This window comes from Pygocentrus nattereri, chromosome 4, assembly GCF_015220715.1.
Source record: "Pygocentrus nattereri isolate fPygNat1 chromosome 4, fPygNat1.pri, whole genome shotgun sequence".
Taxonomy (NCBI): domain Eukaryota; kingdom Metazoa; phylum Chordata; class Actinopteri; order Characiformes; family Serrasalmidae; genus Pygocentrus; species Pygocentrus nattereri.
Window position 1 is genome coordinate 7,688,030 of NC_051214.1, and position 22,317 is coordinate 7,710,346.

The window sequence follows — 22,317 nt, forward strand, 5'->3', positions numbered from 1 at the left end:
GAGCTGATTGTCTATTTTATCTATATTTCAGATTGAGCCGTACTACTGGTGATGATGATGGTCACTGTTTTTTAGTGGTTTCCCCTTATTTGCTTGTTCTTTAGTTTTAGACCTATTAGTGAGATTATAGGTGCCCTAGCCAGTTGTACTTAAGGCTGTTTTGATAAGTATTTTGATTGTATTTTGGTCACAATTTGGAGTGAGTGCACTTCATTGTTTAATTGATTAACCTTTTTTTGGTAGAGTATTTGTGTTGTTGGTTTTGTTTTGTATATTGTATTTTTGGTTGGTAGTGGGTTGGGGCCTTACCTATAGTGTCAGGATCTGTTCTCCCTTTTTGACCCACAGTTTAAACTGCATTTTTAAAGGGCTTTTTTCAGCTATTTTTTTATATTTAAGAGGTGTTAACTGTCTTGCATACAAATGGCTAATTTTCTTTTGTTGTTCCTTCCTGAGTAATAATTGTAATAATTCCTTCCTGAATTATTAGTCTTACTATTTTTTTTTTGCTCCTTTTTTATTGTGTTAATTGTTAAATAAACTTGTCCAGTGTATCAGCCTCATACCGTGTTCTGTGTGCCTTATTGAGGAGTGATTGGCTTTTTGCTGTGGTACTATACTGTTCCAGAGTAGAAGTTGGGACCCCTTTAGCATATAGGGGCTGTTCCCACTAGTGATCAAGGCCACATATGGGATGTGCTGGAAGTCCAATCCACTGCAGCTCCACCTTGCAACCTAAAGGATTTAAAGGATCTGCTGCTAACATCTCAGTGCCAGATACCACACAGCATCTTCATAGGCTTTGTGGAGTCCATGTATCTGCAGGTTAAAGCTCTTTCTTGGCACCCAGAGGACCAACAGCATATTAGGCATATTAATGTCTTAACTCATTAGTGCATCTACAGTGAGCTGTAGCTGCTGTTCTGTTCCTGCACTGACTATTAAACCTTGTTTCTCCACAGAGGGTCAATCAGGAACTAACCCCACCAGTTCAACCATGTCAATCACACCTACCACTCAAGCACCTATCAGTAAGTATTACACACTGACTGCAGCTGAAAGTAAAATGTCAGTGTTGTCCATGTTTTTGTGGTGATTGTTTATGTTCTCTGAAAGTTCTTCAAAATAATCAGAACATGTCTGAATATTCAGTTGAGATGCTCTGCACACAGGGGAACAGAAGAAACATTGTAAAGATAAAAATGTGATTCATTATGTGAAATTGCTGTGTTCAGGCATATCTACTCCTCTTCCTCTTTCACACGTTTGTACCAATATGCAAACTTTCTAATATCTTATTATTCCAGATTATTCCATGCACTTCTCCATTTTCATTTCTGTGCTTCTTCTGCTGTTGGGACTTGGGGGACTCATCTATTGGAGATATAGAGGTGCACACACACACACACACACACACACACACACACACACACACGCACACACAGTCTATTACATACTTTTTTGAAATATGTGTCAGGCTATGAAAACATATCAGGTGCTTGTGGATTGAAATTAAGCACAGTAATATAGTTATAGTTTAAAAACAATCCAAAATTGAAAAACAAAAACAGACCAAAGTCAAAAACAGCTGACAATGCATGAGGAGGCAAAGAGGTGGCCGTGAGTCCAAAAAGTACTAGAGAAGAAAGGCAAGAAGAGACAAGAAAGGACACTCGGTGTGCACAGTGGAACACAGTAGCAATACTTTGTAATGGAGCTGAGCTAAAGCCTAAAGCCTAAATACTAGAGTAAATAAATATTAAATCAAATCAGGTGTGCACATTAGAACTCTGGTGATGTTCAACCAGGAAGTCTGCCCTGATAGGCTAAAGAAGATGATGAGAGTATCATGTGACTCCCTGATGTCTCCTGGGTAATGAAGTCCATACCATAGTCCATTGACTCCACTGAGCCAACATGAAAATGTGAAACAGCATTAGACAGTATGCAGTATCTGTGTCTCACTCTGTCTGGGTTCATTCTGTAGGACGAAGACGAGGACAGACTGAGAGCCGAGAGGAAAGAAGGATAAAGAGAGGGCAGAAAACACAGGTGAGTTCATACATCCATACATATCTCATATCTCATATCTCTACATATCTCTTCAGTTCTCAGTGTTCTCCTTTGACTCCTGATCTACAAGCTTTTTTGTCCACATGATCATAAATTAATGAATGTACAGTGTGAGTGAGTGTACCTAATAAACTGGCACTGAGTGCATATCAGTGTATCTTATTCCTACTGAGGAAGAAGCTGCTCCTGGTAGTTTAAGTCAAACTCTGAAGTGGTTTTAAAGGGTCAGTGTTTTGTGTTAATTATCATTTGTGCTCCTCTACAGGATGAAGTGACGTACTCTACTGTCGTCCACAGCAACACAACCACAACAACACCCACAGTTATTGGTATTGAAGAAAAGGCAGAATACGCCACCATCAGAGTGAACTAGGAACACCACTCACCCTGTCCATAAAAATGCATTGTGTTTTGCTTCTTGCTTTTTCCTTGTCTTAATTTTGCCTTTTTAAATTCACAAATACATCAATATTTTCATAAATAAAGCTTCAGCTAAACATTCATTGAGTTGTCATTTATTCATTAACTCATTTTTTAAGCTCAATCAAGAGAAATTATTAAACATTTTACCCAATGCCTGAATAATTTGCCTGTCTTGTTGATCACACAGCTGTAAAACAAAACCATCTATTCAGACTCGTCTTCATATCATATCATCTGTAGCTTCTCTCCCTGTATTGTTGTTTACTCTCATAACTATTGCTTTGCATCGCATATTCTAGCCTAGCCTTTGCTACTAACTAGGCCATGTTGTTATTATTCTTTTGCATCTTAGGCTACGTTTACACAGCAGGTAAAAGTGGCCGATCTTTTCCCTCATATGTGACATGGATTTGTCATTTGTGTGGCTGTGTGAACAGTAAAAAACGCATTGAATCGGACATTTTCAATTCAATCTGAGATGCTTTCATACTTGGTACTGAAATCCGATACACATCCGATCTGCGGCAATGCGACTCAGTCTAAACAGCCAGATCAGAATTCATGCAACTTTTACATCAGTCCAACTCGACATTTGTCATTTCGTGCTGCTGAGACTCAGAAATATTTAGCCTGATGTTTCTGTACAAAAAAATTAGAGGAGACTCATCATAGCCGCTTCGTGTTTGAAGAGGTTTTGAACAAAGTGGCCGAACGTGACCAGAGGAGCCCGAGGCCGCAGCATCAGAGAGCAGTTTAAAGAATCCGAGGACATGAACTAAACAAAGTGGCCGTGGCCAAATAACGTGCCTTTTTTAAGCCGAACTCGAGCACACTGTGAGTGATGAGTCCAGCTGTCAACCACTAGAACTTCATAATCGCTCCTGTGATGCTGGTGAAGACGAAACCAGGAGTTTTTTAGGGGTTTCATCATCTACAGTCCATAATATCATCAAAAGATTCAGAGAATCTGGAGAAATCTCTGCGAGTATGCGGCAAGGCAGAAAACCAACGTTGAATGCCCGTGACCTTCGATCCCTCAGGCGGCACTGCATTAAAAACCCACATCATTCTGTAACGGATATTCCCACATGGGCTCAGGAACACTTAAGAAAACCACTGTCAGTGAACACAGTTCGTCGCTCCATCTACAAGTGCAGGTTAAAACTCTGCCATACAAAGCGAAAGCCAGATATCAACAACACCCAGAGACACTGCCGGCTTCTCTGGGCCCGAGTTCATCTGAGATGGACTGACGCAAAGTGGAAAAGTGTCCTGTGGTCTGACGAGTCCACATTTCACATTGTTTTTGGAAATCATGGACGTCGTGTCCTCAGGGCCAAAGAGGAAAAGAACTGTCCAGATTGTTATCAGCACAAAGTTCAGAAGCCAGCATCTCTGATGGTGTTGGGTTGTGTTAGTGCCCATGGCATGGGTAACATGCACATCTGTGAAGGCACCATTAATGATGAAAGGTACATACAGGTTTTGGAGCAACTTGTGCTGCCATCCAAGCAGCGTCTTTTTCAGGGATGTCCCTGCTTATTTCAGCAAGACAATGCCAAGCCACATTCTGCACGTGTTACAACGGCGTGGCTTCGTAGTAAAAGAGTGCAGGTACAGCTGCCTGCCTGCAGTCCAGACCTGTCTCCCACTGAAAATGTGTGGCACATTATGAAGCTCAAAATATGACAACGGAGAACCCGGACTGTTGAACAACTGAAGTTGTACATCAAGCAAGAATGGGAAAGAATTCCACCTACAAAGCTTCAACAATTAGTGTCCTCAGTTCCCAAACGCTTATTGAGTGTTGTTAAAAGGAAAGGTGATGTAACACAGTGGTAAACATGCCCCTGTCCCAACTTCTTTGGAATGTGTTGCAGACATCAAATTCAAAATGAGTGAATATTTGCAAAAAACAATAAAGTTTATCCATTTCAACAATAAATATCTTGTCGTTGTAGTGTATTCAATTGAATATAGGTTGAAAAGCATTTGCAAATCATCGTATTCTATTTTTATTTATGTTTTACACAACTTAATTGGAATTGGGGTTATAGTTTGGTGTAAATCATTGCTACATCATGTACTGTATCTTGTGTGGAGCAGATGCAGAGTCGCTGTGTTTCCCAGAAGCATTTTTTTGGTGCTCCTCTCCTGATCATGGTCAGCTGGTGTTTGTTCAGGGAGGAGTCTAAACAGTGTCTCTTGTTGGTATGGTAGAGAAAGAAGGATGCTGATGCATGTATATAGAGAGAAAGAAAAGGAGAGACAGTGAGAAGCTGAAAAGGACTGAAATAAGGAAAACGTCAAATAGACGTTTCTTTCATGTGTCACGTATGTGTAAGTAATGCACTCTGGGTTCACTCATGCTAGTCTTTCTGTCTCTGAGGCCTCATCGGATTAAAAGTCAGCTTAGCTCAGCCCTTCCCCTCTGCAGCAGCCACACTTCGTACTATTATAGCTACTTCAATTTAGAGATGTAGACCACACAGATGATTCATAGCCATGAGATCATATCCCATTACTAAAAAAGGGCCAGAGAGAACAACCAACCATGCAGAAAAGTACACGAGGCATGGTTTTAGATCTCAGGCTTTTAGCCATCAAAATGTAAGAACTCCTTAAAAATAGTTTTGAGACACAAGACTATAAATTATAACACAAATTAATGAAAGACTGCAGAGAAATGGCTGCATATCCATATGTAAAGTGTTTTTATATATAATGCTATTCCCAATGTGCTTCAAAATGAATTTAGTTCCCAAGTAAAAACACACACTCTCAAAACCAGAGCAAATACAAAAGCTGACTGGGCGATATGTAACATGAGGTGCAGGAAGTTTGAGGGACTTCAAGAAAGCAGAGGAGCTACCAGTTGAATATATTGGATTTGTTCTTCTGGAGCACCTGCAGGGCTGGAGACTATAAAGAAAGCAAATAAGCTAAGGCATCAAATGAAGACGAGAAGAACGAGTCAGAAGCAGAAGTGTTTGACTTCTATTTATATGACTGTTTCTTGTGTCCACCTATGTGCTCTGTGCAGCACCACAAAAGAGGAAACAGTAAGTATCCTCATGACTCATGAGGTGAGTCCACCACGTCACTCTGTCTGGTTTGTGATTCTGAAGAAGCTGCTGCTAAATTCTCTAAAAGTCAGAAGATTTCTGGTCTAGCTGATTTAAACACAGCTCCTGTGAGCTGCCGGACATTAGAGTGGGTTAGACTCCAGTGAAGAGCTGCTGAGAGAGCTGTGGACTCAGTGTGGTATACAGGGCTAGTGTAGTGCTGGGTGTGTAGCGGTCAGTGTGCTGTGTACTCAGTGTGATATACAGGGCTAGTGTAGTGCTGGGTGTGGAGCGGTCAGTGTGCTGTGTTCTCAGTGTGGTATACAGGGCTAGTGTAGTGCTGGGTGTGGAGCGGTCAGTGTGCTGTGTACTCAGTGTGGTATACAGGGCTAGTGTAGTGCTGGGTGTGGAGCGGTCAGTGTGCTGTGTACTCAGTGTGGTATACAGGGCTAGTGTAGTGCTGGGTGTGGAGCGGTCAGTGTGCTGTGAACTCAGTGTGGTATACAGGGCTAGTGTAGTGCTGAGTGTGGAGCGGTCAGTGTGCTGTGGACTCAGTGTTGTTTTACTAGTGAGGATGTTGCTGACATTCTATCTTCTCTTCATTGTGCTTCATGTCTCTGAAGGTGAGTGACTTTTTATCTTGTTTCTGAGTCACTGATGTCATACTCATCTAAAGTTATGTGCCAGATAAAAAAATTACTTTGTTGAGTTGCATTATTGACAGTACATATGTAACATTTCATTAACATGTCATACATACAGATAACTTTTGTATGTTGCAGCAAAAAAAGCATCTACAAACTAGTAACTTTACAGGAGAAAATAATCTTGTTAGTCAATGTAATGAGTTTCTATATCACTTTTGATCACTTCTGCAAGTCCATTCATTCTGAACTGTTTAGACTTTATAAAGAATGACAACAATAGTCCTGGATAACTCTTCTGCTTTTCTGTTATTTAGTTGAAGATACAAAAGACTTGTTTTTTGATTTTCATTAAAAAACATGTATATGAAATAAAAGTATTTAAAAAGAGTAGATAATTCATCTGATCTGACTGATGTGTTTCTGCAGGCTGTAATTTGGTGAACAGAGAACAAGTACTGGATATCACAGCTCACACAGGAGGGTCAGTACTGCTGCCCTGCTACTGCACTGACCTACAGACCACACCTGAGGGATTCAGATGGAACAAAGACAACACAAAAATAGACAGACGGGAAGAGATATCCAGTGGGAGTGGTCAGTACAGAGACAGAGTTCAGCTGTTTAATGGTCACTCTCCAGGAAATCTCTCTCTACTCATATCACACCTGACTGAAGAGGACGGAGGCATTTACTGGTGTGATGTTAGGGATTCTTTCATAATCATCAGACTCACTTTAAAAGGTAAAACAGTGTCTCAGTTTATATTTTATTTCAAATCTTATTAAAAATGACAGTATAGAGAACAAGCTCTGAGTTTAAAGCACTGCAGCCGGCACTGCACCAAAAGTCTGAGATCACATTGGAAATCTGAGATGGTATTTCATTTAAACCTGGAAATAAAATTTAAGAGCTTTAAAAACTAAAACAAAGAAAAGTTATGATGCATAAAATGTAGAAAAAATATTCAAGATTCTGTAATATTGCTTTATTTGATTTATTAATATAACATTAATAATGTACCATTTTAAGGTCTGTGTATAAAATGTCAGATCATTTATTTATATATATATATATGAATCTCAGTATGAATTTTTGTTCTGATAAATTACAAGAAGTAGATTTAACATGTGTGGTGTATCTACTCTGAGCTGTTTCCTTCAGTCCTGATTCTACACTCACTATAAACCCCTTCTCTGCAGAGGTCCAGCCTAAACATACTGCAGTGGTCAACTCACTAACCAGTCCAATCCCAGCAGCTTTTTAAAAGAGTAATCATAAACATAAAAATATTTTTTTGTCCTTACCTGCAAGTTTGTTGTCAAAAGCTCTATTTTTGTCCATTCTGACATTAACGCCCATTTCCACTCAAGCTCCCCGTAGTATCAAGGCACTTTTGTCTGTGTTTAGATAAAAGAAAAGAATTTCTTCTGGCACGCCAAATAGTTTATTGGCATGAGGTCATCTAACTGTAGTTTTGGAGACTTGTTGACCCCAAAATGCTACAATTGTGATCGTGGGAGAAAATTTAGTCCCATCCCTGTGTGTGGAAGCAATGTAAATGTGCGTGAACTGCGTGAATGACAGTTGGACCATCCCAGACTATCTTACGTGTAGCAGATGCAGAGTCGCTGTGTTTCCCTGAAACATTTTTTTGGTGCTCCTCTCCTGATCATGGTCAGCTGTTGTTTATTCAGGGAGGAGTCTAAACAGTGTCTCTTGTTGGTATGGTAGAGAAAAAAGGATGCTGATGCATGTATATAGACAGAAAGAAAAGGAGTGACAGTCTGAAGCACTCTAGAAAGGACTGAAATATGGAAATCTTCAAATATACACTCACCGGCCACTTTATAAGGTACATCTTGCTAGTAAAATGTTGGACCCCCTTTTCCCTTCAGAACTGCCTTAATTCTTCTTTGCACACTTTCAACAAGGTGTTGGAAACATTCCTCAGAGATTCTGGTTGGTTATTTGAGTTCCTGTTGCCTTTCTATCATCACAAACCAGTCTGCCCATTCTCCTCTGACCTCTCACATCGACAAGGCATTTTCGTCCACACAACTGACCGCTCACTGGATATTTTCTCTTTTTCGGACCGTTCTCTGTAAACCCTAGAGATGGTTGTGCGTGAAAATCCCAGTAGATCAGCAGTTTCTGAAATACTCAGACCAGCCCGTCTGGCACCAACAACCACGCCACGTTCAAAGTCCCTTAAATCCCCTTTCTTCCCCGTTCTGATGCTCGGTCTGCACTTCAGCAAGTTGTCCTGACCACCTCTACATGCTTAAATGCACTGAGTTGTGGCCATGTGATTGGCTGATTAGCTGTTTGTGTTAACAAGCAATTGAACAGTGTCACATATGTGTAACTAACACAATCTGGGTTGCTTTCGCTAGTGTTTGTGTCTCTGAGGCCTCGTCCAGTTTACAGTCAGCTTAGCTCAGCCCCTCCCCCCAGCGGCACAATGTATTTAGTACAATTATAGCTACTACAAAAGACTTGTTTTTTGATTTTCATTAAAAAACATGTATATAAAATAAAAGTATTTAAAAAGAGTAGATAATTCATCTGATCTGACTGATGTGTTTCTGCAGGCTGTAATTTGGTGAACAGAGAACAAGTACTGGATATCACAGCTCACACAGGAGGGTCAGTACTGCTGCCCTGCTACTGCACTGACCTACAGACCACACCTGAGGGATTCAGATGGAACAAAGACAACACAAAAACAGACAGACGGGAAGAGATATCCAGTGGGAGTGGTCAGTACAGAGACAGAGTTCAGCTGGTTAATGGTCACTCTCCAGGAAATCTCTCTCTACTCATATCACACCTGACTGAAGAGGACGGAGGCATTTACTGGTGTGATGTTAGGGATTCTTTCATAATCATCAGACTCACTTTAAAAGGTAAAACAGTGTCTCAGTTTATATTTTATTTCAAATCTTATAAAAAATGACAGTATAGAGAACAAACTCTGAGTTTAAAGCACTGCAGCCGGCACTGCACCAAAAGTCTGAGATCACATTGGAAATCTGAGATGGTATTTCATTTAAACCTGGAAATAAAATTTAAGAGCTTTAAAAACTAAAACAAAGAAAAGTTATGATGCATAAAATGTAGAAAAAATATTCAAGATTCTGTAATATTGCTTTATTTGATTTATTAATATAACATTAATAATGTACCATTTTAAGGTCTGTGTATAAAATGTCAGATCATTTATTTATATATATATATATATGAATCTCAGTATGAATTTTTGTTCTGATAAATTACAAGAAGTAGATTTAACATGTGTGGTGTATTTACTCTGAGCTGTTTCCTTCAGTCCTGATTCTACACTCAATATAAACCCCTTCTCTGCAGAGGTCCAGCCTAAACATACTGCAGTGGTCAACTCACTAACCAGTCCAATCCCAGCAGCTTTTTAAAAGAGTAATCATAAACACAGCTCTGAGTAAAACTCACTCATTTCCTGCATGATGTATGTAATGATGAAGGTATTGACCAAACTGAACACCTGAGCCTTGTTCTACAGGGAGATCACATTTCTTGATTGGAATATGTAAATATACACACACGGTGGTTATTTAATCATTTCTTGTTGCAGAATGTCCAAAGTCTCTACCCTACATTCCCTTTGCTGTGATCACTGTGATCGTTCTCCACATTATTGTAGCTGTGGTCTACCTGATAACCACGACCAAAGGTACAAACTACACAATCAAGCTGTAACAATCAAACACTTTCATATGTGTGTTTATTAATCAGGTATTTTATTAATCTCTATCAGATCCTGCCAGGGGTCACTACAGCACTGCAGATGGAGATGGAGTGGTCAGTCTGGAGTAGGGCAGTTCTGCAACACTGGCATGAGTTCACAACCTGGCAGCTAAAACATCTTAAAATAACAAGTGCAAATGTTTACATTTTCTCATTTTACTTCCTCTCTGTTTTGAAACTGTTATCTGTTTAAGTTGTACTGTTAACCATCACTTTGTCATTATATTCATAAATGACTATATATTTATATATATCATACATAAGCACCCTACACTGAAAATGAAAAGAATAAGACTGGAATGAAAAGGCCATTAACACTTCTCAGCTTCAGCAGTGTTGGCTTCTACAAGGTGTGGAAATTTTTCTAATAGCACAAGGACATAAGAATGCACTGTCTCACTAGCTAGTTTATGATTTGGTTGTTGTGGAGGACTCACAGCCTAGTGGAAACAGCGTGACAGCTGTTTTTTTTGGTGTGCAACTTCAGTGAAGTTGTTGTCACACTTCATGTCATTAGTTCGGTTTGAAATTTGTTTGAAAATATAACTTTATACAAATTGACTGGGACCATTATAATTTACTATATAACACCATTAAGGAAAGTGCCTTTGGTCAGTTTGCAGTGTTTTTCTGTGTATCACATGACTGGATTTCACTTCTGATGGTACCATGTACCAAGCATCCGCTAGAGATGTATAAATCCTCCTCTGTGCTGTCGACCACTGGAACTGCACTCTCGGGAGTGATGTAGTGCCATCCAGTACCTTTGGGATGAGTTAAAGTGGTGTCTGTGATCCAACTGTACTAATACACTTTTGACTGAATGCAATCAGATCCTCACAGCAATGTCCCAACATGTAAGCCTTCCCAGAAGAGCGCACTGTTACTTCAGCAAAGAGGGAACAAACTCCATATTTATGAACTCAATTCTAGATGTAATGTTGTGCAGGTGTCTACAAACTTTTGGACATATAAGGTCAGATTTATACATAGGTGTATGTACAGCACAATCTGTTACCGCAATATGCACCCATAATGCACCAGTACTTAATATTTGTTGACTAATGCAGCAACTTGTCACTTAAATAGTGAATGTCTGAGGGTGATACGTGCCTGGGTTTATACTGGAAACTGCTATAAACCCAACAGCTGACCTACACAGAAACTTAGAAATAATCCTATAATATGACCCAATGAATGACCCAGAATGTGGGTAGAAAAATAATCTAGCAGGAAATCAGATCTGTGACACAATATAGATTACAAGCAATAAGAAGCTCTTATACAATTAATTATACAACACTTAGTTTCTCCCACTGAGCAGCTTTTCAGTTGGCAGCTGTGACAGAAGATCACCTGCACAACCTGGAATCAGCCAGAAATGAACCAAATACCACTGGCCGATCAAAAGAAGCTGTCAGATACTTTACAGACTGAGTGGAATAAAACAACATTAATACTGATCTACAAAAAATAACAACACTAAGCTGAACCTGATATTGTGGCAGTTTAATGGCTCAGTCCGCACGTCAAAGGCGAGACTGTGCAGACTGATCAAGATAAGTTTTATATCCAGATTAGTTTGAATGTGCAATTCATTGAGAAACACCAGTTTCTATACAAATTTTTTGTACTTTGTAAACCCTTAAAAAGCCAGGACCTGCTAGTAGGCCCAAGGCTTCATTACACGCTTCTATAACCTAAGAATAGCTCAGCCAGTTTGCATGGCAATCCCTGTAGTTACTGAATAACAATTAGCATGTAATAAGCCTGGGATTGTAAGGGTTAAACTGTGTTCATTTCCGAGTGGACAGGAGAATCTCCAATATGGTCAGCACCATAACAGTAAAGGCTTATACAAAGCAACATATGGGTGTTTAACATGGACACTAGCTGAGTTAAAGTGCCTTTAAAAGATGCATCACTGCAGAAGAAGCAGGAAATGTTCTCACAGCTTAAAATAACGTCCTCAGCACATCTTCACACCATCAGGTCAGCCGTGTGAGTGGGGGTGAAAGTCAGGGTGTGTACGTGAGCAAACTTTGTCTATGCTAATTTAACATTAGAGTATAGTCCATTGATGTACTGCAGGTTCTGAAATGATACATGTGCATGCTTTCTCCTGCATCTCACACTCTCACTGTGGAGCAGCGTTCAGAGCTGCTGGATGTTTATGTTGCAAAAACAAATTCTGAGTCATTGTGGATTTTGAATTGTTAAATGAGGCACCACAATAAAAAGGAAACAGCAGGTTTGGTCTTCTTTTGTGTATTTTTGAGTGAGTTTTGGACTTTTACCACAAAAGACACCCAGTCAACATGTAATCAACGTCCCTACAGGAAAGACTGTCCATTTGGCAAGTTATTTTGAGGCCTATAAGGATGTTTGAATATGCATGATGTAGACCTGAAGCTAAAAGCCACATTTCAAAAACTCTCAGTGTAAGCCACTCTGGCCATAGATTTACAGCTAATTTGATATCTGCTGCACAGTAAGTTGGCCACAACTCGGTCCCACCCCAGTGACAAGAAGGGTACTGCCCCAGTGACAGTGTCCTACCTTTTTTGCAGAACACTTATGAAAGAGGTCACTGAAGACTGCTGAGTATAATGAGGTAGACACTGTAAAAGACATGCTGCATACAGCTACTGACTTGGTAAAGCAAATACAGCATATACTGTCTGTCTATCAGCCTCTATTTGTTTGTCTTGCTCTCTCTCTCCCCTCTACTCACATCTTATCTATCGCTCGCTTTTCACTCACTCACTCACTCACACGCACACACACACACACACACACAAACACACACACCCACCCACCCACCCACCCACACCCACACCCACACAAATACACTTCCTTTGTAAGAGCATGAATATATATATATCTTATGAGAGTGCTTGCTGTAGTTGAACTCTGTCACTTTTGCAGGGACTGACACTGAGAGTGTGTTTTGATCGCAGCAAAAATGCAGCTGCGTTTATATTTTTTATGTTTTCTCATCCTGCATCTTTACCCTGGAGGTAAGTAAATATACCGAATAATGAGGCTTAAAACTATTAACTGTATAATAAGCCATGTTTTTCAATATGTGTTCATTATTTCTAGGGAATATTTAAGGATGTGGTTATGTGGTCAGCGAATAGTTCGGGTTACGTATATGTAGGATTGTGAATGCACTGAATATTGTTGTAATAAAGAGCCTTAGAGTAACTAAAGGCTTAAGGGAATCACTAGAATTGGTCAAGTTCATTGTTCATTATCTACCATATGAAAAACATAGAAAAGGCAGGAGTGTATATGCTTAAATTTTTCCAAAGACCACCTTGATTCTTGAAAAACACTACTTAGAAAATGCTTTGTGGTCTGATGAACATAAAGCTGATCTGTTTAATTGCACTATGCTTGTCATGCCATCTGGGCCGGCAGCTTTACATGCATTTACTCTGGTCAGTACTGAACATACCTCCGCTGGAGAGAGTGTGTGTGTGTGTGTTGGGGGGGGGTGTGACGTTGTGAGGTAGCCCAAATCTTTATACCATACTTGGTAGGTTTAGATGGGATATACTGCCGGAAAGGGCAGCGACCCCAAAATGGCATCACCTGCTCATCAACTGTGACGTTGGGCCCAGGGTTGTAAAACAGGGGGAGATGCCCCACCCACTTGTCCCACACTGTCCTGATGGCAGCTAGCTTGTCTCTCTGCTCGTCGAGCTGGTCTATCATCACGGTCACCAAAATGGATGGTCCTGGAAATTATTTTGTAAGTTTTCAGAGACATTGTTGCCCGGAAAAGTTCTCTGCCAGCTTCTTCATGCCACAGGGATTCTGTGGCCTCCCCTTTGGACCTGAAAACACCAGCAAGGATAAGAACCCCAAAGTAAGCATCCAAATCGGTTTCATCCACAAACTTCCACTTATCACCAAACACCCAGCTTCCTTCTAAATTTGTATAATCCAGGATGATTTTCTTGATGGAGTGTGGCATGAAAAGTTCAAAGGAAGACTTGATGTCTTGTGCATGAGTGACTGCCAAACGTGTAGGTCCTGGTATCATCTGAATCACATTGGCAGCTATGCAGGGCGGTTCATTTCTTGGGCAGGAAGACCACTCAATTTTGTCATTTTTTGACATCCATATGACATTTGCAAGCTGCTGACTGTCTGGTTCTATGCCTGGCTGCTCTCCGGCTGGTCTTGAGGCTTGCTGCTGGCGGGCTGGTCCTGAGGTTTGCTTGCGTTTTAGAGCTGGCTTACAGGCTTTCCCACGAGATAGAAGGTGAAATGTGTGGGAATGTGGGTGCTGACAGTGATGGTGCTCTTAACTTTGCAACAATGTTGCAAACTTGTGCGGGAACAGTGGGTGCACACTGTGGGTGCTAATCCATTCACACACCCCCACACACACACAGAGAACCTATGATTTCCACACTTTCACTAGCCCCGGGTCCAGAGGACCCGAAGACCCTGTATGTAATATGAATGTGAAGGGGGGGTATATGGGGGGGTAATTGAAAATGATTTCTGATTTATGTTCCGTACAGAAAATGAGCCAAGGCCAGTGAATCTTAGTTTGAAAAATTAATTATTTGTAATATTTTATTGAGCGAAAAACTAAAAACAGGTCCCACAGACCCGAAGACCCAATGAGGGTTAATGTGGTTCTCTATCTGCTTGTCTTACAGTGAGTTTTATATATTTAGGCACATGGGAACAGCAGATGTGGTTACTGCAGTCAAAGCTATTTAAGAAGTTTGCACTCACAGTGAAAATATGTAGTTCTCTTTTCCACAGGAAAGCATGTGCTACACAGAGAGAGAGAGAGCAAGTGAGAGAGAGAGAGCGAGAGAGAAAGAGTGGGGGGGGGGGGGGGGTTACTGACATGCCTTGGGCATTGACAATAGGGCATTAAGGATATGTAAACAAAAAATGACATTAGAAACTCTTTGTACAGGCCATTATAATTTAGGACTCTTTGCTGACTAGTGAAACCCAGTGAAGTGGTGAATTTTACATCTGATGGTTTGATGACATCTGAGGTTATCAATGGTTTTCACTACCATAGACCAGAGGTCAATAATAGGCAGACCGTGGTCTGAGTCCGGACCCAGATACTGTCCTATGCAGACCTGAACCTACAACCAGTAAACTATAGAGAATTCTTTAGTTTTGATAGGGTTGGCCTATTTTAATCGTCCTTTACGGTAGCTTTAGTGGCCTGGGAGACTCACAGACCAATCGCATGTGTTGTAATATGACATGTGATGCTACTCTGCCAATCAGATCTGTGCATTACGATGAGCACTGAGACTCGAGTGAGTGTCGCACACACAGGGGAGGGACAGGGTGAGAAGCAAATGTTGTTGAAATATGACTGTTGTACTTTATTTGATTTGGTATTCAGTTGTTGACTGTATAAGATGTTGATATAACTACTAGGCTACTTCAGTAAACAGTATATGGCACTGAATTATGATGTAAGTTAGACATTATGATGTTCTGGACCTTGAGGAAATTTTCTCTAACTGGACCTTATTGAATTTCAATTCAAGACCCCTGGCATAGAGCATTTGATCCTTTCCTTTATCAGGGAAGGAATGAAGCAGGACTTTGGAAAGCACAGTCACTGGGGCCTAAGCATACTTATCCAACTTATGCTAAGATCATGCTTTTGGTATGTTTTCTAAAGTTTGCATAAACTGTGCACACAAATGCTTTTAGAAATGTATATTAAAGTATTCAGTGCCTTGATAACAATAAAGGTACCATGCAGGTACATGATTCGTTCATCAAGGTACAAACAGTGTAAACGTTCCCTCAGAGGTACAACAGCGGTTTTAAGGTCCAATTGCCTTAAAGAAGCTTTTCCTAGTGGAAAAGTAGCTATTTTTATATTTTTATAAACTAATGTTTTAAAGCAGAACAATTTAATAAAAAGCCTGGAGGCGAGACGGGGTGTGTGGAGTCAATACAACTTAGAAAATATAGTTTCAATGGATTCTGGTACAGTTATGTTCCCTGACTAAAGGTACAGAGATGTACCCCTGAGGGTCCCACCCCAGTGACAAGAAGGGTACTGCCCCAGTGACAGTGTCCTACCTTTTTTTGCAGAACACTTGTGAAAGAGGTCACTGAAGACTGCTGAGTATAATGAGGTAGACACTGTAAAAGACATGCTGCATACAGCTACTGACTTGGTAAAGCAAATACAGCATATACTGTCTGTCTATCAGCCTCTATTTTTTTGTCTTGTACTCTCTCTCCCCTCTACTCACATCTTATCTATCGCTCGCTTTTCACTCACTCACACGCACACACACACACACACACACACACACACACACACACACACACACAAACACACACCCTGGAGGTAAGTAAATATACCGAATAATGAGGCTTAAAACTATTAACTGTATAATAAGCCATGTTTTTCAATATGTGTTCATTATTTCTAGGGAATATTTAAGGATGTGGTTATGTGGTCAGCGAATAGTTCGGGTTGCGTACATGTAGGATTGTGAATGCACTGAATATTGTTGTAATAAAGAGCCTTAGAGTAACTAAAGGCTTAAGGGAATCACTAGAATTGGTCAAGTTCATTGTTCATTATCTACCATATGAAAAACATAGAAAAGGCAGGAGTGTATATGCTTAAATTTTTCCAAAGACCACCTTGATTTTTGAAAAACACTACTTAGAAAATGCTTTGTGGTCTGATGAACATAACGCTGATCTGTTTAATTGCACTACGCTTGTCATGCCATCTGGGCCGGCAGCTTTACATGCATTTACTCTGGTCAGTACTGAACATGCCTCCGCTGGAGAGAGTGTGGGGGGGTGACGTTGTGAGGTAGTAGACCCTATGTGTTGTCTTCAGAAATGCCCTGATCGACACGAGTGTAGAACCAGTTATTAATCATCATTATTAATATTATTAATAATGAATTAAGCAGGTCTGAGAGAGAGGCACTGCTGGCTGGAGGGGGTCAGTGGGGGTGGTTTATGGTCCGTCAAAGTCTGGATGTCCTTCCACATGCGGTGGGGGTTGGAGTTGTGGAAGTTCTCTTCAACAGAGAGTTTGAAGGCATGTTAGGCTTTCCTAATGTCCTTCTTCAGGACTGCCTTGGCTGAGCTGTAAGCCTCTGCATCACCAGATCTGAAAGCAGCGTCATGTGCCTTCAGAAGTAGCCGAACCTCAGCATTCATCCAAGGTTTCTGATTAGGAAAGATTTTTTAGCTGCTTGACAGAGGTGACATTGTCAATACATGAGTTGATATAACTCATTACAGCTGAGGTGTATGCGTCCAAGTCCATGTGAGAGTCTGTAGGGCCTTCAGGGCAGAACATAGTCCAATCACTGTTCTGAAACTGATGCTGTAGAGAGGAGACGGCCCCTTCTGGCCACACTTTAACAGTCTTTGTAGATGTTTTCACATGTTTGCTGAGTGGGAGCAGAAACAATGATGTGATCAGACTGACCCAGGTGGGGAAGGGGGGCAGCCTTATATGAATCTGCAATGTTTGTGTAGACATGATCTAGAGTTTGGTCTCCTTTGGTCAAGTAGGAAACATTCTGGTGGAATTTTGGCAGCACAGATTGCAAATTAGAGTGATTGAAGTCCCCAGCAACAATAAAAAGTCCATCTGGGTGTGCAGTTTGTTGTTTGTCAATTGCTGTACATAGATAGCTTAGCATTAGCATCAGGAGGGATGTAGGCTGTGGTAACGATACAACTGTGTGCTCTGTAAACAGAGGGGACAAAATCTGATCATCAGTTAGTAGAGCACTGACTTTCAATTACGGTGGAGTCCGTACACCATGATTTGTTTACATAAACACATAGACCTCTTCCTTTGTTCTTACCGGAGTCCTCAGCCACTCTGTCCACACTGAACACACTGCATCCCTCCAGCTTCAGTGCACCGCTCGGGAAATCCCCGTTCAATCACGTCTCCGTAAGAACCATAATGTCACACTCTCTGATCCATCTGTGTGTAGTAGCTCAGAGTCGCAGTTCATCCATTTTGTTTGAACATTGGCGAGAAAAATGCTGGGAACCAAAGTCCGGTGCGGGATAAACCTTAGCTTAGCCCATAGTCTGCCTCACCTTCCCCGTCTTTGTTTACGGTCTCGACGCCTGCATTGGCTTCACTCAGCTTGGGGAGTTGGCTGCGTGGTCCATTGCTCTCTTGATATTTCCTGAGGGAAATAGCTAAATATAATATGAATAGTCTGATGGTGCAACCTTCACCAAAATGAAAGAAGTAATTAAATACCTCATCTTTGAGCAACATACAAGTTGTTTTGGGAAATTCAGGAGACCCTTGCAAGCTACTAAAGAACTTAAATCTTGGCCAACTTCATGGCAAATAGCAAAAGTTGCTAAGCAGTGAATGGAGGGTGGGGCTTGGAATCAGTTAATTATTTATTTATTTTTTTCAGAATCAATCTTTTATTGATCCCAGAGGGAAATTGCAGAATTATGCATTGATAATATAAGAGGTAGAGGTGATTCACAGGGCCTCTCTATAAGCCTGCATTCACAGACACTACATCACTGGATTTGCTTTGTCACGGGAAAAAAATTAATTACATTACAAAAAATATATATATATTTTATTACACCATGTATGTTTACTTCCAACTTCTATAAAATCGCAATTTCTAAGCTTCAAAGCTTGTATAACAGATGACATCTTAACACTAAGAGAGAAGTCATACTTCTGATCCTACCTGTGTCTCCTGATCTCTTCTCCATTCTGGTTTTCTCTCACCGTCCTCCATCTGCCCTTGTCTTTTAGCTACAGAGTCAAATAAGAGTCAAAGTGCACAGAAGTCCAAGCACTAAGAGTGTAAGAAATGTAAATACAGTGTTTGTGGATGTGTGTGTACCTCTGTATCTCCAGTAGATGACCCCAATCAGTACCATTAACAGCAGTAAGCCCCCCCACAGTAGCATAGATGATTAACTCTGTGGTTGATGGACTGGATACATCTGTAGTAGAAAGAATAAAGAAGGTAAACATTTATGTTACTGTGTGTGGAATTGGTTAGTACACTTGATTATATGCTTGATCAGATTAATGAAATTAATGCATAATAACCTTGTTGTGAAGGACAAATTGTTGAAATGACAGTACTGGTTCCATCAGACTTCTCAGTTGATTGGGGGGTTGCTTGATTGGTTGAGTGCGATGTAGTAGTCATAGGTTTAGCTGTGGGTGCAGCATGAGACAGAACTGATGCGCTGAACATAATAACTCATTTGAAAATGCATTATAGGCAACTTACTTTTTTATTATAGGCAGACAACTTTTTTTTTTCATTTTTCGCATACACAGGGCTTTATACACACAAAATTGTCTGTAAAAATCAATGTCTATAAGAGTCTATGAACACATTCATAATGTTATTATGCATTAATAAGACATTATAAACATGCCTGTGGCCATGTTTATTATACATTATGAATTTTGGACATAATGATTTAAAATTAGTGTTCATAACATGTTAAATGTACCACAGAATCTCAGACCCTGGCCTACATTATGGGTATACAGTATATTATTGATAGACATATATTATTATAACCCTACTATGAGAACTGGGTGTGTGCTTGAGTATTGTTGCAGATGTTGTTGCTCTTGACTGCCTTTGCTTAATGGTAATATTGTACTCAGAGGGGCTCTTCTGCAGAGCGGTTTTGGCAGATAGTGGAGTTGCTGTGATGTGAAATGCAATAGTTTTAGTACTATTTTGTACGTTGGTTAATTGATATCAACTTTATTAGAGAAAATGTATTTTCAATTACACATTAGCTGTTATTTGGAGGATTCGACTATGTAATTAAGAACACTTTCTTGCTATACTGGAGTGCTGTAACTCTCACTGTGCTCTGATAGACCTCATCTTATCAGCTTTTCTGCATATCTCACAAGTGTGTGAGATTTTATGAAAACGAATTAAAATGGTCCATGGTGGATTATGACAAAGCAAAACAGACGAGAAAAGATATGTGGACACCTTAGAAAAAGTCTTCAGAAAATGCTAAAGGGAGCAGATTAGCTAGATTGGTGGACTGGATCCGTATAACTTGAGTATCTCCCATGTGTGTGAGGTTTCATGAAAACTAATTAAAAAAAAAAAGCTTTAAAATAATTGGCACATACACACATGTGAAGCTAAAGTTAGATCCTTATTCAGTTTTTCTATCCCACTTCAAATTTTGCTGTGATTACAATGAGGTTCCATTTGTGTAGAATGAATAATGAAGAAGAAGCTGCTGAATACAAAGCTAAAATCAGCTGAACACTGTTAAGTTCAGAAAAATCAATTACCAACATTACTTAACATTAATAAATGGAATTGGAATTTTTCATGCCTGTCAATGAGCTGAACAGCAGATATAAGGAGTCACCAGAGCTGCTACACTGTTGAACACGTCTTACTGGCTGATGTAATGCTGCATACAAAAACTCAAGCTTCTGTATCTACTACACTAATGAGTGTCCTTCTAAAAGTACGGCACTATATTTGCATACTATTCAGTGAGCTAGCATGATTTGTGATTAATAACACAGCAGGAAATCTCAGCTGTGTGGACTTCAGCTATCAAAGGATAAAATATAGCAAAAGATCAAATTACACAGAGGCAGTGATCTCAAATATATTGTTTAATATGCTTTAAAAATTAGATGGAAATCTAATATGTCAAAAACGTGCTTTACTACATTTGCTGGATTGGTTATGGCTGTGTTCTCATAAGAAACCTGCACTGCACAACCAAATGAAACTGATGATGCCTACCAAAAAGGTGGCTGTGCAATTGTGCAATGTCATTGGAATATTATGAACTCTTTTCATGTTTTCTTGTTTTAAATGGATCTAATGAGCTCCATTTCCAGACTGCTTTTCACAGAGAAATTAAGTTTATCCAGCCTGACAAAACGTGGTCTTGATTTCTAAGGCATCATATAACCTGGACAGATAGCAGAGGAGCCAGTAGGGAGAAGAGTTTTTCAAATAAAAATCTGAAATTTCTTGTTAAAGTATGGAGTAACTACATGTCCTGAGATGCATCTTCATGAAACAGTCTTCAACAAACCATATATGTTTCTAAATGATGGGCTTCAGGCTAAAGGACAAAAGCATATTCGCTTGAGGATTCCTAGAAAAGACAGTGTTTAACTCTTGCATGTGTCAGAGTAAAGCCAGACAGGACGGACCCAGGACAAACCACAGCCTAATAACTAGAAGACAGGCTAAACAGACTGAAACCAGGAGCAAAATTCAACAGAAATAACAGAATGACACGACCTGAAACAGACTCAGAATTCCAAGATAAAAAACATGTAAACATGACTTCACCAAACAATGTAGAAAATAAAAGCCATTCATACAAACACAGGACTAAAGGAGAAACTAGAAAAAGGCAAACACAATGACAGAGCAGATCCAGAAACTACTGCTCACACCCTCAATACAGAACCCTCATTAAAGCTCTTCTTGGAGCATTTGTACTGGAAGGATAACAAATCTTACACAGTTCATTCAACACACTTTGCACTCAGAAAACAAACCAGTGTTTTACCTTTAACAGTGAGTCTGATGTCTGTGTATCCACTTTCCAAATAACACCTGTAATCTCCTCCATCCTCTTCAGTCAGGTGTGATATGAGTAGAGAGAGATTTCCTGGAGAGTGACCATTAAACAGCTGAACTCTGTCTCTGTACTGATCACTTTCAAAGGGGATCCTGTCCCACTTTTGATTGTATTTCATCCAGGTGAATGTCTCAGGTTTGGCACGTAGCTCAGTGCAGGAGCAGGGCAGCAGTACTGACCCTCCTGTATGAGCTGTGATAGGTAATGTTGTCTTATGGTTGGTCAGAGAGCAGCCTGTAGAGACACATATTCAGGATTGAGGATTATCATATGCAGGTGACGACTCATCCAGAAGCACTAAATGAGGCCTTATAAGTAAGAATGACCAGTAAAAAATGTCTTAACACATAGTTTATCATCAGATACCAGATCACTGAAGTTCTCTTTCACTATATTTCTCCACACCTGACTACGGCCACTCACAGTAACCACTATTAAACAAGTACTGCATAAATAAAGGTGCCCTACAAAACACTTAGCAATACCTTGGCAATATAAAACAGTGTATTACTCTTGATCTCAAAGATGGAGTGTCATTATATGTAGCTAAGCACCACAACAACTGTTTAATAACTTCACGATGATTATTAAAGAATCTAGTATCATTAGTCGTTCTTTCAGTACTACTGCAAAACCAGAGACCCAATGCATTTGGAATGTTT

The 22,317-nt window shown here is 40.1% G+C and overlaps 2 protein-coding genes and 2 long non-coding RNA genes across 23 annotated transcripts in view; 3 read left to right on the forward strand and 1 right to left on the reverse strand.

Annotated features, from left to right (window-relative positions):
- The window catches only part of LOC108415933 (cell wall protein DAN4-like), a 215,498-nt gene that overhangs the window by 99,228 nt on the left and 93,953 nt on the right, over positions 1-22,317 (forward strand). The window contains exons 15-16 of one of the 20 annotated variants that reach the window (XR_005130167.1): positions 963-1,031; positions 1,308-1,320. The exons of 18 other annotated variants lie outside the window; for them this stretch is intronic. The gene's annotated coding sequence lies outside the window, so the exon portion shown is untranslated. One more of the 20 variants, XM_037537480.1, reaches the window with a different exon arrangement.
- On the forward strand, positions 2,009-2,576 carry LOC108416830. The gene is made up of 2 exons (XR_001857268.2): positions 2,009-2,052; positions 2,339-2,576. It is a non-coding gene; the product is annotated as an uncharacterized LOC108416830 (long non-coding RNA).
- LOC119263172 (polymeric immunoglobulin receptor-like) lies at positions 6,060-12,229 on the forward strand. The gene is made up of 5 exons (XM_037537505.1): positions 6,060-6,184; positions 6,635-6,949; positions 8,800-9,114; positions 9,819-9,917; positions 10,002-12,229. Exons 1-5 carry the CDS (start codon positions 6,136-6,138, stop codon positions 10,058-10,060), a joined length of 837 nt encoding a protein of 278 aa, XP_037393402.1. The 5' UTR covers positions 6,060-6,135; the 3' UTR covers positions 10,061-12,229.
- On the reverse strand, positions 17,641-18,941 carry LOC119263181. Its single transcript, XR_005130171.1, has 4 exons — positions 18,886-18,941; positions 18,727-18,794; positions 17,857-18,192; positions 17,641-17,735 (listed from the first exon to the last, which is right to left on the reverse strand). It is a non-coding gene; the product is annotated as an uncharacterized LOC119263181 (long non-coding RNA).

Excerpts from the sequence above, each read along its gene's own strand:
- LOC119263172 (XM_037537505.1), top strand. The coding sequence starts at position 6,136 with ATGTTGCTGACATTCTATCTTCTCTTCATTGTGCTTCATGTCTCTGAA. Across the intron at positions 9,115-9,818 it reads CATCAGACTCACTTTAAAAG|AATGTCCAAAGTCTCTACCC; the intron begins GTAAAACAGTGT and ends TTCTTGTTGCAG. Across the intron at positions 9,918-10,001 it reads CCTGATAACCACGACCAAAG|ATCCTGCCAGGGGTCACTAC; the intron begins GTACAAACTACA and ends AATCTCTATCAG.